At 38.0% G+C, this 14272-nt stretch overlaps 1 protein-coding gene across 1 annotated transcript in view; it reads left to right on the forward strand.

Annotated features, from left to right (window-relative positions):
• Positions 1-14272, forward strand: part of DOCK4 (dedicator of cytokinesis 4) — a 262201-nt gene that overhangs the window by 218879 nt on the left and 29050 nt on the right. The window contains exons 33-37 of the mRNA XM_075493937.1: positions 2682-2777; positions 5097-5157; positions 8847-8940; positions 12691-12839; positions 13899-13985. Of these exons, the coding sequence (XP_075350052.1) occupies positions 2682-2777; positions 5097-5157; positions 8847-8940; positions 12691-12839; positions 13899-13985 (487 nt within the window). The remainder of the gene's footprint in view (positions 1-2681; positions 2778-5096; positions 5158-8846; positions 8941-12690; positions 12840-13898; positions 13986-14272) is intronic.

Consider the following 14272-nt stretch of genomic DNA (forward strand, 5'->3'; position numbering starts at 1 on the left):
GCTGAGCAGGCATTTAATACCGAGCTCTGCCAGTTTGTGGGTGATTTCTCTAGCCATGAAGCAATTATATAAAAAGTGATGACTGCTACCTCTCCCGTGCTGTCTTCAGTCTTAATTTCGTCCCCCAGTTGATGACTGAATTCAGCACTGCCCCGTCCATTAGACTCTGTCTGGACTGAGTCTTTCAGAACCCTTCTGAATATTTTTGTGGGGTTTGGGTAGCTCCTCATTGATCTCTGAACTTTTGCAGCAAAGTTTGACCTTGACCTGTCTGACCTCTGGCTATAGTGAGGTACCTGGAGGACTTTGTACTCCAACACAGACATCTAGATGTTTTAAGGCACCTCTAGGATTAGATGCCTGGGAGTTAGTGGTCTAAATAACTCTGTGGCTTAGGCATGTCAAATCCATTTACTACATGACTGAGCTCGCCTGAACATGGTTCTAAGCCTGATGTTCATTCCTGGAGAGCTCTGATCCTCTGGGTCCCCACCACACTCTCTTATTCTTGGGAACCCAGGATTAAAAAAAAAAAAAAAAAAAACAACAAACCCCACAACTGTTCAGGTGAGCCTAGATGTTAAGCTGTAGTAGCATGGATAAGGCAGAAGCATTTTCATTGTTTCTCTGTGTTGTTTATCCCCCACAGTGCTTTGTAGAACATAGCATCTTGGCTATGCTTTGGGACCTGTAAGTAACAGGAATTTAATTCTATCTAGATATAGCCATGAGGAAGCTAAGGGATATATTCGAGTAGCTCTTTCATTCGGAGTGTTTGTTCTGTGCATTGTGGTGAAAGATGTATGATGGAGAGGGGGAGGCATGCATCAGAAGGCAAGTCATAAAATTGTTCAACTGACGACATTGATGTCAGTTTGAATAAGTACTTGGAATGTATCTACACAACCCATTTGTAGAAATTGTATATTTATAATGAATATGCCAATACATTTATAAAGAACATGCGTAAGTCAAATACAGATGAAAACCATCTGTTTTAAAAGAGAAGTCAGACTTCTGCTGTTTTTCTACAGGAACTGTAGGTAATTATTTTGATGAATTTAGGTTGAAATGTTCCTGTTTAACACAGAGTTGAAAGGCATTAGAAAGGAAAAATCAGTGCAGTAATCAGTGCTTAATAATGTAACAGGCTCTACTCTTATTTCTTGTTAGGCTCAAAAACTTGTATTGAAAGGAACAGAAGGCATTTAAAGGCGAATTAAGTTAGCCTGTGTATTCTGTATGGAAAGCAGAGATGCCAGATTAGTGCTTCAGCCTCTTCTGGTTAAGGATGGCCTTGTCATCTGTGTCTGCTAGCAACGACAGGTAGCCAGTCTCTGAATGTGAGGGAAAGACATCTGAGTGCCTCCGAATGAGAAGAAGTGAGTCTAAGATCGATATAAGCATGCAGAACGAAGATCAGTGTTTCCTCCTTGCTTCCAGCAGAGCACAGCTTCGTTTAGGTCGAATTAGTTTGGAGAATTGCATCTGTGACATCCCTGTAGGAGCTGAACAGAGCTGGAGTGTATAGCTAGTGCAGTTGGCATGTAGGAGTTATTGGGCGCTGTTATGTGTTTGGTGAAATTTGGACGTAGGAGTTTTATGGGACTGAACATGCTCAGTATAGATGAAGGTCAGTGGCGCTGTCAGCTTGCCCACTGCAGACGGAAGGTTCGGACATGCTATTAACAACTCTCTAAAAAGCTCTGAGTATATGGATGTGGCAATTTTCAGAGACTTCTAAGTAAACCATACCTGAGTGCATTTTCAGGGAGACTGCTAAAATACCTCCATGGACATGTCATCCATCTGAGGTCCTGCACCAAAGGATAAAAGTAACACAACTCTGTAGATAAATATTTCCTTGTTCATTCTCAGAGAGGAAATGTTGGAAATTCATGCCCAAAGGATTAATATTTGATAAACTTAAGCAGTGAAAATCAGAGGCCTGTAACAGAAAGAAATATTAAGTGTAATTTTACTGACAGCTCCGCTTACAACACCATTTTGAAATCTTTTCACTTCAATGTGTAATCTGCATTTACTTTAGCGTAAGAACTCAACACAACAGTTTTTAATAAAGAATCTTATAACAATTTAAGCTAGTGGAATTTTACATGTGCATGATAGTATGTTCTCAGAAGGAAATATTAAGTGAAGAGGGGGAATCATCTTATTAAAATCCCTTCCCCATTCTTAAATTTCATGCGTACTGACATATTGGAGAGGAGAGAAGGAAAAATCTTTGTTAAAAAAGCTGAGGTCCGATTGAGAAGGTATATTGAGTTGATAAATACTCTTTTCTAGGTACATCTTTAAACTCCCTGTTTTCTGATGTATCAGCATGAAATTAATATATACATTATATGTAAGAGTTCTGTTAAGTCTTTGGGATATTAATATATTCTGAAAATTAGGTATTTGATATATTTTAACCTGATGCAGCTAATATAAAAATCATTTGTTTTGTCAATGCTTCCTGGACTAGAATTCCACTTTTTGGTCCTTATCCTAGGTAAGACATTGTTTGCAAATTGTGCTTCTTGGGAGGGTGTTTGTAAAAGAAAACCTAACTATTGAAGATGTTGCTAAGGTATTAAGGTACTGGTAAAAGCAGAGTGGTTGTCATAGTGACAGTTAAAAATAAACGGTGAAATTGTTCTGGCTTCTGTTTTTTTCAGTCTGCTGAAGAAAATTGAGCGGGAAACATGGAGGGAAAGTGGCGTTTCGTTAATCGCCACTGTGACTCGCCTCATGGAGAGATTACTGGACTACAGGTGAGCGATTATCACAATTTATAAGTAGGGTTGTCCTTTTCAAAATATTAGGAGGCAAATACGGTGATCTTGCACAAACAATGACTGCACATGGACACATCAACTGTACGTGCTAGGGTTTCTGACAGCAGCTGCTTAGTCAAGAGAAAAATGAGACAAGCGGGCTGAAAACCAACCAAGTAGCCTCCCCACAGTATGAAAATCCAGTGGTTTGCACAAGTTTCCTATCAAGGAATATAGGAACTTTTGGTAGTAGGTTAGTGACTCAAGTCTGTCTGAAGACACAGAGCTCAATACTAATCACCTGACAGTTGTTTTACAGAATATGTAAAATTCTTATCACTATGTCAATCATGCTTAGTTGTAGTGTCAGCCAGCACAGTAAGTATGTATACAAAGATATGATCTCTGGGTGAGAAGCTCGCATCTGACTGTATCGCATGAACAAAGGAGAGGGAAATCAGAGATGTATACTCCCTTTTAGGAGTGTGAGACTAAGAGGGATCTTCTCAGTCACTTGTGAAGTCCGTGTAGAAACTTCAGATTTCAGCTTAGTCCTTCTTACTGCCATCAGTTGTAGCACTCTGTAGCACAAGTGTTAGTTTTTTCCCCCGATTCCATGAGGGCCACATGGTAAGACCTGGTACTCTACTTGCTGTCCTCACTGATAGTTTGAAAGGAAAGCTATTTTCTCAACAAAGAGACTGAACTCTTTAATTTCTAGAAGCCTGGCAGTGCTATTCCTCTTCAGGGATTGCTTGGATTACAACCTCCAGGGCTCTCAATCCAACATCTTTCAAAACAATTATGCAAACTGGTGGTTATGAGAGTATTTGGGACGATTGCTTAGCTCATGTATGCAAGAATGTTTTAAAATTACGTTAAATTTCTTTTAGTGACTGCATGGTGATGTCTCCCTGTTATTTTTTTACTCCAGTATGGTTATACTGACACTGTTTTTCCCTTTGTGATAATCAAACTCCGTGTGGTTCCACTTTTGACTTGGGGGTCAGATCTTTTGCCTCCCCAAACAATAAATAACACTAATTATAAAGTGGTACTGAGGAAAATTTGGAGAATCTTGGAGCATTTTACAGAGGTCAGTGTCATTCTGTTTTTTCACAGAGGAGGAACTAATGCTGTAATTCCATGACCAATTTATATGTACACTGCCTCTGAAGAAAGCAGACTCATCCCGGCTCATTCCCTCATTCACATCACCCTCTTCCTTGTGCCAACACAAGTGTTTGTGCTGCACTTTGGTGATCTGACTGACATGGGCTAAAACTAACCCAGCAAAAGATGCTGCCTAACCTGTATTTCTTCCTGAGGTTTGTGCAGGCAGCAGTGCAGGACTGGGAATAAGGGCCTGAGAGCAGGAGGGGAGCGGGACTGCCTCTTCTGGCAGCCATGCTGGCTTCTGCTGGCATGATTTGAGCACAAGGTACGAAGACACCAAATGGTCTCCAGCAGTCACCTAGCAAATCAGTGACAGAGCCAGAAAAAAATACTGACTTTCTTGATAGAGGTATTCGACGTCCTAGAAAAGGAGGCATGAAATCCCTTACACAGCTGGGTCAGCTGTTCACCCAAATGCCTTTGGGTTGCATCATTTCAGTCAGCTTGCCGAGCTAAATATGTCTGTTTTCGGAGGTGTGCTTCACTTGTTGTGGTTTATTCCCAGTCGGCAATTAAGCACCACACAGCCACTCGCTCACCCTCCTTGCCCCGGTGGGATGGGGGAGAGAATCGGAAGAGCAGAAGTAAGAAAACTCATGGGTTGAGATAAGAACAGTTTAATAATTGGCACAAAATGATAGTAGTAGTAGTAGTAGTAATAATAATAATAATAATAAATTGTAATAAAAAGGAAAACAACAAAAGAGCGAGAGAGGAACAAAACCCAGGAAAAAACAAGTGATACAACCGCTCACCACCTGCTGACCGATGCCCAGCCCATCCCCGAGCAGCGACCTCTACCCCCTGGCCAACTCCCCCCAGTTTCTATACTGAGCATGATGTCATATGGTATGGCATAGCCCTTTGGCCAGTTTGGATCAACTATCCTGGCTGTGGCCCCTCCCAGTTTCTTGTGTGCCCAGCAGAGCATGTGAAGCTGAAAAGTCCTTGGCTAGTGTAAACATTACTTAGCAATAACTAAAAGATCAGCGTGTTATCAACATTATTCTCATACTAAATCCAAAACACAGCGCTATACCAGCTACTAGGAAGAAAATTAACTCTATCCCAGCCGAAAGCAGGACACACTATGTGAGGATAAATGTCATTCCTATTGACTTTCATTACTTTCTGTTTTAGGGACTGCATGAAAATGGGAGAAGTGGATGGCAAAAAGATTGGCTGCACTGTTAGCCTTTTGGTTTGTATACTTTTTCTTTCCCTTTTTGATTTCACTTGAGCATTTTCTAGTATACAGCCACACATTTGAATAGGAGGTACCTTGCTTCTTGATGCAGTTTGAGTGGAAGTTGACAGAATAATACTGCACTTAAGATCACTGATTTTTTTTTTGCAGGGTGAAATTGATACAGTGGGGAGTTAGTCTTCCTTGGCATTTTATAGTTGGGCTCTGAGAGATCTCTAATACTGCTTTATGCAGTTTTCAGTCTCTTCCTCCTGGATTCCTACTTCCTTCACCAAAGTATTTTCCAAGTTTAATTGGTCTCTGAGTTCAGAGAAACAAACAAGCCTTTCCTCCTTCCCCAAAACCAATTAAAACTTACATGATTTCTTCTGTTTCCTTTCTTTCCCGATAACTGACACAAGTTGGTTCTTATGACATATAATATGGGATATCTTCTGAAGACCACAGGCTATCTATTCTCTTCCCAATAGAAGAGCCAGAAACGCTGCTCAAGACTTCCTCTTGTCATGCTGTCATCATTATAACAAACCAACAGTGCAAATTCGTAGTAAGGAAATGATTTCATTTCTGTTTACAAGATGCATTTTGGTTCTAGGCCAGTTTCCACTGACAAGTTTGTTGACTTCCGTTAACCTTGGAAAGTTTCCATTTTCATGGTGAATGTTTTGGAAAGCTATATTTTTAGCCAGGGAAAAAAACAGAATAAGCTGACTTGTAATTCTGCATTTTTGACGTCAGCGAAACAATTTGGTATCACTTCTAAGTAGCAGTTATACATAAGAGAATAAAGGATTTCTTCAGTAGGAAAACAGTGCTCTCTAAATAGGGATGATGTTTACTACATAGCCGTAGAGCAGCTGGCTTTGTCAGAATATCTGGCATGATCTGAATTCTGTAAAGCACCTGGATTATTTTCATCCTATCAACTAAGGAGTTTTTAAACTATTATTAGCAAATGATCCAAGATTTGCACAAAAAGAAAATTCAAATATTTAAAAACCCCAAAACACCATAATACTTTTTAATGGGATTTTCAATGACTTGCACAGGTGAAGGCAGATTTCATACCCTAATAATTTCCAGACAAATCTTAATACTATTTGCACACCAGAGAAACAATGAATACTAAATTTTGAAAATGAAATTTCATTTACAGAATTAGCACACAATTTTAAGACATTTGCTTGCCCATATGATGGGTGAACTTGTTGTCCTCTCAAAAGATATTTCATACAATGAGTAATTAGAGGAATGTGTAATGTTAGAATTATTTGAAGTCCAGAGGAGGAAGCAATATTTCACTTTTCACCACTACTTTGAAGGTATTCTGATTTCCAAAGATAAGAGGACTGGTTGGCATGAAAAGATAATTTTTACGTTGTTTTGCCACAGAGGTATATGCTGTTCTTCCAGAAAATAGAATTGTCCAAGTTAACCAAGTTATCAAATTAACTGGAATTATGCCGCATCATGAAATATGCAGAAGGGGTATGCACCAGCAGCAATAACTTAGATGAAAGGAGAAGGTAGGAACTTTTTTCCTACTCTCCCCACCCTCTGGATCATCTGGAGTAGGTTTCACATTAGTAATGCTTGTTTGGAAAAGCTGGTTTAAGAGGTGTCTAATGGAGTTAGTTCCTTACGCATAAGAATCACCTAACTCCAATGTGAAAGCTGAATTTCTAATGAAAGAACTCTGTCATCACAAGAGTTGTACAAAAGCATTGAAAGTATATTGAATAACTTCTGGTAACTTGCTGAGGAGTTTTTCTCAGGCATCTCTGGTCCTCATTGAGGTATGATATTTAATTGATATTTCAGATATAATTTAAAATTGTATCTTCTTTTTAGAAAGAGGACATTTTCCTCTTCCTGTGTTGCTCTATGCTGGCATATGACACCATGCCATTTAAGTAGAACATGTCCACATTGCCTGTTTGAATGTTGTTTTCAAGCTGTTTTTTCTTAGGAAAAAAAGTCTTTATTAATTAGGGAAGTCTACTTTTTACATCATGTCCCCTTTTGAAGATTACATCTGTTTTATATCTTGAAATAGTTTGTTGAAAAATCACACAACACCGTTATCAGCACGATGTACTTCCTGAGCTGTGACTGGGTTGTCTTGCTGTGGTCTGCCTTACAGACCAACTGGACATTGTCAGAGCTGAGCTTCAGAGAAGAACCAGTTAATTTGTATAGTTTAGACTTGTGACAAGTACTGGAGCCTTTAGTGCTTAGGGGTAAGAGCCAAGGAGTCTAGTACTGCAGTTCAGTGCCGTACTTTGTCTTAATCTTTATGCTTTATTGCTCGCAATTCTGTATTGGAGATTATGCTTTTTTTCAGACGGGTAAAAATGAACATACAAACAGATATATTTTCATTTTCTCTTCTAAAGAGAAGCATCTGTTCCTGATCTACACCTTGTGGGAGGAAAAGAAAAGTCTTTGGGTTATAAAAGCAGATGGTGGCCTAAAGGAGGCATGTCATTACAGACCTATTGATACGTAGTAATTTTCTCAAGTCAGTTAAAAAAATACTTTCTCTATAAAGTTTTTATTTTTATATTTTCATAATGTTCCTCCCACCTTTCTCTTCGATACAAACTCAATTTAGGAAACAGTGGCACAGAATAAAAACACTGTACAATAGGGGAAAAATTTTGGCCGCTCAGAGTTCAAAATAGTAAGTGATTTGAATAATAGAACAGAAATTGTTAATTGGTAATGAGGACCAGTGCTAGATTCTTCTATCCTATAAATTTTTATTAACCAAAGCAGATTACCCTGAATGTTAAGTATGGCTAGCAGGGGGACTCTAGCTGCGTGTCCACAGTGAGTATGGCAATACTTGTGAACAGTGCCGTAGGGTTGTGCTCCTCTCCCTATAACTTTTTCATACTTCGTTTTAGGGCTTGCAAATAAATAATGAATGTTTTGAACTAAGAGTTTTGATGTTGCATTCCATATTTTATCCATGTAACAACAAGTAGCAGTTATACATCCAGAAGTCTTTAGCCACTGTCAGAAATTTTGTCCTGGGTATCACTTTAGAGTGCAACTTTGTATCTTTCAATCATGCCATGCAATATCTATGCAACAGTTACCGCTTCCCAGCATGAGTTAGGGCTGAAGAAATCATGTTTTTCATTCAGGGTTGTGCTGTTTACTATGCTGCGTAGTTCTTCGTAAAGCTACTAAAGTCCTTCTGGCATTTTGCTATGACAGAAGGAAGAGCAGACATACTGGGCAGTAGATATTTTGTTAAAATATGAATACAAAAGTCAGAGTGCTGTCCGTATTTTAAAACCAACATACAGCTTTCAGCAAGATGTTAAATGGCCTAAGTAAGGATATATGGGTGCACTTTTTGGATGGATTAGTATTTATGAAGAAAGAACCGTCAGATTTCAGTTCTATCAGGTTCTTCCTCTTATGTTCTATGAGAAATGAAATAAAAAAACATTCAGGAGCATGTTGACTTCTCAACTGAAAATTTACTATTCTATTTACTATTTCTTACTGTATTATTGCACTTCTGTGTAATGACTTTGTACATGTGAAACTTTCAAATCTATGCAGGTATTTCTAGAGCATTATGTTTGAAGTCTTTTGTTTGTAACCACCATCATATATTTATTAACTACTACATTTATTAACTACTACAAAATTCAATTTTATTGCAGAATTTTTACAAGACTGAACTGAACAAGGAAGAGATGTATATTCGCTATATTCATAAGCTGTATGACCTACATCTGAAAGCACAAAACTTCACAGGTAATTGAGTGCAAACTAGAAAAAGATATTTATGACTGGTCCATGATTTGCAGTCTGTTGCAAACCTGTAAGCTGTATCCTCCGTGCAGAACATTCCAACCTGGACAACAGCTGAGTTTCCTTGTGCAATTAATCTCTCTCTCTCAAAATATGGCTTTCTTTTCAGCTTCACAACTCTACTTGCTGTGCCACGTTGAATGTAGTAAATGACTACTATTGATACATACTAGCAATAAGTGTGTGATACGGTCATTCTTCACCCAAGAGGATTCAAGTTTATTTATGAGTCCCTTTGGTAGCATCTGAGCCTATATACTTTTTTGTAATGCTGCTGGTTAGCTGTTTGGTGGGGTGTTTCTACACAGCTGTGTTTCAGAACCTAACTTTTAGGTTAAGAAAAGAAAAGAAAGGAAGACCCATATCACTTACTAACGATGAGACAGAGACCCTAAAACCTGTAACAAGTACAGCGCTTTGCTAATGTCTTTCTGAATCTTCACATACTACATTTGCAGTACTATTGTCCAGGATTTCTCAATGTGAGTTTAGTGCCAGGGCTGGCCGTTCTTTTAAATGAAGAAATAAGAAGATAGGTGCATGGTGGTTGTTTATACAACATAAAGTGCACTTCATTTGGGTAACTACATGCCATCAGTAATTGCTGGAGAAGATAGAATCAGTATCTCTTTAAATTAAACAATCTTTGGTTGCCAAAATATTTAACTGACCTTATAAAACCTCCATCTTTTCCCCAGTGTTTGTAATTGCAACTGCATGTGTTCAGAATCTCTCCAGAATTTTTTCCTTCTTAAAAGCAGATTAGTTGTCTGGGGGCCACTGGTAAACAGACTACAGGTACCTACTGCCACAGCAAATTTCCTTACGCTTTTCTGCTATCCGTAGGAAAGATCCTTCACTTGGAATTTCCACAGTCCCTTTGCAGTTCATGGGTTTAAAGTGTAGACTAGATAGCAGGATATATTAAGGAGAGATTTTCATTTCCTCATGTGACCTGGCAGTAGTGAGTCACAAGAGAGTTTTGATTATCAAGCAGTATCTTTGCCACAGCTGGCTTTTGTGCCAAACTCTTCATTTCCTGATTTTACATAACGGATCATAGTAACTCTTTAAGCAATGTTGAGTTCCCTTTACATATTGGCTGCCAATATGTGTCCAGTTTACCTTCAGCAGTGATATGAACCTAATTTTTTTTGCTTTGCCACCCGTTCTTATTTTAAACAGTATTTTGTTCCAAATTTATCTCCAGGACTTTGTTGTATTTCCTGTGTATTTATTATTAACATGTGTGATTTTTGCATTCTTTGCCAAGGTAGATTCCACAACTGATTCCCCCCCCCCATGAGAGCCTTAAGGAAGGATTGTCTCACACCCATGGCATTGGGATAGAGACAGTCTTTCCACTAGAAAACAGACTTATGTAGTCCATTGCCTTGCCTTATCAATCAGTGACAACACACAGACCTTTTGTAAATCAGCTGATCTAAAGTACATGGAAGTAGGAAAAGAAGTTTGCTACTTCAGCGGCATTCCTATGTGTTGCACTATTAGTTTGCTAACTGCATAGTTTCATTCTAGGGATGAAGCCAGCTTGCCCTTAAAATAATTTTTCTCTCCTTTCATAGTATGATTTACAGGACTGTTTCTAATAATCCTCTGTTAAAAAAAAAAAAAAAAAAAGTCCTGTTTAATATAAAATGTAGCTTCAAATCTTTCATTACCCAGCACTCAGTTACAGCTATAAATATAACTCTCTTGAGGCTGAAGCACATAAATGCACTGGTTCCTCTTGTGTCCCCTCAGTCACCTGAGAAGTGTAATAAGATTGTCTTTGTATCTATCCATCTTAGAAATGTTTCGTTTTTTTAATCTTTCCTGTATAAATTGAATTTCCCACATCATGAGTCAACTCCGTTTATCTCTCTTTACTGTTTTGGTGCTCAGCCAATAGTTACAGACCTCTCCCAAAGGTACCAATAAGTTATTTGTTATGCTGGCCACTGCCAGACATAGGATGCTGGGTAGAGGGACCCTACAGACCTTTCGTCCAGTATGGCCATTCTTATTTTAGAAACCTTCTATATACATTTACGATAACTTAGAAAAAATATTGGTATGGCAGACAAAAATCTGTTAAAACAAAGGACTTGCGTACCAAGTTAGAAAGGAAGGGTCATAGTGAGCTATCCTGACATGTATTTATGCTCTGCTATCTTTTGCTTCCTTATGATTTTGAACAATTTGTTGTTATCAACTTCATGGATTTTTTAAATTGGTATATAAATGCACTGCACATTTTGAGTACCAAACTGTAGCTTGAAACTAAGACAAAGGACGTTACCTGTCACGCAGTCTGAAAGCTGTGTGATGCCAGAACTAAGACTGTCTGCGCAACTTCAGCCGTCTCCCTTGCACATATGTATTGCAGTGCAGCATCATTTTGTACCATGCTTAGCATTTTACAACATTTGGATTCAAAGCACACTCTCCCACAAACATCTGCTGCTGTGATGGTTTTTCATCCACGGGTTCTTAAGCTGGATGTGTAAGAGGAACACTACTGTTAAAAAAAAACTCTGTACAGTTTGGTTTAAGTCACCTGTCTTATGGGAACTCATATGGCAGAGGCAGAAGTAGGATATGGTTGTCTGGGGCAACCTTACCTTAGCATAAAAAGTGCTTTAGTACTTTATAATTATTTTTTGCCTTATGTTCAACATATAAAACTGGCAATAAAGTAAGTCCAGTAGGCAACTTCTTTCTCCAATGCAGTACGTCTCCAGAACGTGGCCCATCTTTGTACCGGCTGATGCAAAGTGGTCCTGTGAGTGGAAAAATAGACTGTGAACACTAACTTGGAAAACAATAATGCATATGCACAGTTAGCCAAACTGAATTGTCATAACCAGTAGTAATTCTGGTGTTTTGTAATTGGCCGAAGTCTGACTTCGCAATAGATTGATTTGTTTAATATTAATTTTAGTGTACCGTTTCTGAGGAATTCTTTAAATCAAAGTAAAAATAATAATAATAATTTTGATATTCCCAGATAATTTCTACCAACCATGATCTAAAGATTACTACATAGTTCTCTGACCAGAGAGCAGCAATAGGTTTAATCCTTCCAAACCTAAAAATAAATAAAACTAAAAAAATAAAACCCTATATTTTGTGTGCCCTTCTAAATTATTTGTTATGGTAGAGTGTTAAGGCTCAGCTATCAGGGATTTATTTCCATTATGGAAAGAATGGAGTCTATTAAGCACTCATCTGCCTCTCCATTTCCTTCCCAGCTGTGATCTCTTCTGGACTGTGTCTACAGTCCTGTCTACCTTCTTTCCTCTTTCTTTATTGATGTTCCTCATCCTCTGGCCCTTGTTCCCTTGCTCAGACAGCAGAACCATTGAGAGTTTCTCCTATAGCAGTAGGGAAGACTAGGGCTAAGCAGGAAATTGTTTCTTAATTTCTCTGTCCCTTTTGTATTGTCAAACTCCAGGAAAACTGTCCCAGTGACTCTACTTTAAAGCGTGTGAAAATTGTAAGCTGAATTTATTATAGCTGTAGATAGTAACTCTGTCCAAAACCAGCACTACCATCTGTCTTATACTTGAAATAAATCAGTTATCCATTAAAAGGTGCATCTCATCAGGAGCATTCACATTCCTGTGTACTTTGTTTGGCTGTTTTATTCATTTGGTGTTCATAAGTACTGTGCTATAATTTGTCTTGTAGAGGCTGCCTACACGCTCCTGCTGTACGATGAGCTCTTGGAGTGGTCTGATCGGCCACTGAGAGAATTTCTCAACTACCCCATGCAAACAGAGTGGCAGCGTAAAGAGTGTCTCCATCTGACCATCATTCAAAACTTCGACAGAGGAAAGGTAAAATAGTCCTATTTTACTGAGTGGATCTGGAATGGATAGCTTATTCATTTTAGGACATTACTTCCAGGGTTGCGATCTTTTCTCATACAGAGGGGAAGTGTTTGTCATTGTCTGATTGAGCACTTACTTAGTGACCCAGTAGGTTTCTTCTAATCCTGTGTTTGTATCCCAGAAATCCCACACTTACATGTGAGAATAATTTGCACTTGCGTAGCAATTCGTTTTGTAACTGTCAAAGCACTTTATAAAAGATAGTATAATTTCTCCCCATTAAAGGTGGTGAAAATGAGCCATATAAAGCTTAGTAACTGAGTGAGGTAAAAAATTCAGGGGTCTGGACTGTAAGGATTATGTTTACACCTTCTAAATCATGTTGTGTCTTTTAGAATAGCAATTGCAGAATCTCTAAAAAGGAATGGGTTTTGGTGATCAGAGTTGATTGTCATCACTGAGAATGCTGTTTCTGAATTAAGCGAGTGTAATTATCCTGTAGTCTAAAATTTTATATATCCTTTGTGTGATGATTTGTCTTGCTGATAAACAAGCAATTCATTGTAGTTTTGTGTAGCTAGTGTAATATCCATGTAAGCCTTTTAAATGTAATCAAACTGATGTTGATCATCAGTTTTTTTCAGAAAATTCTGTAGTCAGCTTATGGAGTTTAAATTATATGGTGCAATAAAATATTTTCCAATCTACAAGAATTAAGGAGGATACGTTAAGAATACAATTTTAAAATGTAAAAATCATACTGTGTTGAACTAATCTCTCATGTAGTATTAAAAGGGTTGTGTATCACTCTTGCAATGACTTGTAGCTTGTGCAGTGATAGTCCTGTAAGAATCATTTATTAAATAAGTCTCTAAATATATTTTCGATCCTTCAAAGAATTCATCAGTATTACTCAGCAGCTATTGGTATGTCTAGTGGACAATATGTTCAAGTATTTTCAGTTACTGGAAGTGTGACTTAGTATAGAAAGAACAGACGACTAATAAATCATGAATTGTCAAACAGTTGCTTTGAAATTACTGAACATCTTTTACTTGCTTGCAGTGTTGGGAAAATGGCATTATCTTATGCAGGAAAATTGCAGAACAGTATGAGAGCTACTATGACTACAGAAACCTCAGCAAGATGAGGGTAATGTACCTGAGTACTTTTCATCAATCAGAGATCCAAAAGCTTTTTAGTTTGGGTTATAAAATATTACTTAGAAAATTAAATTTGCCATGGAATGGTCCTTAGATTTGGTTTGCAAACTTTATTTTTTTAGCTTGTGGTTTTTTTTCTACAATAAAGATTATTAAAAAGGAATGTGAGCTTTTTTAAGAAAAATGGGAAGAGAAATGATCTTGCAATGTTTGTGCCTGTACAGTACCCCTTTTGTGTGCATGCTTATGCAGAAAAATTATATTACAACTTCACTT

Source organism: Mycteria americana, chromosome 1 (assembly GCF_035582795.1).
Source record: "Mycteria americana isolate JAX WOST 10 ecotype Jacksonville Zoo and Gardens chromosome 1, USCA_MyAme_1.0, whole genome shotgun sequence".
Taxonomy (NCBI): Eukaryota; Metazoa; Chordata; class Aves; order Ciconiiformes; family Ciconiidae; genus Mycteria; species Mycteria americana.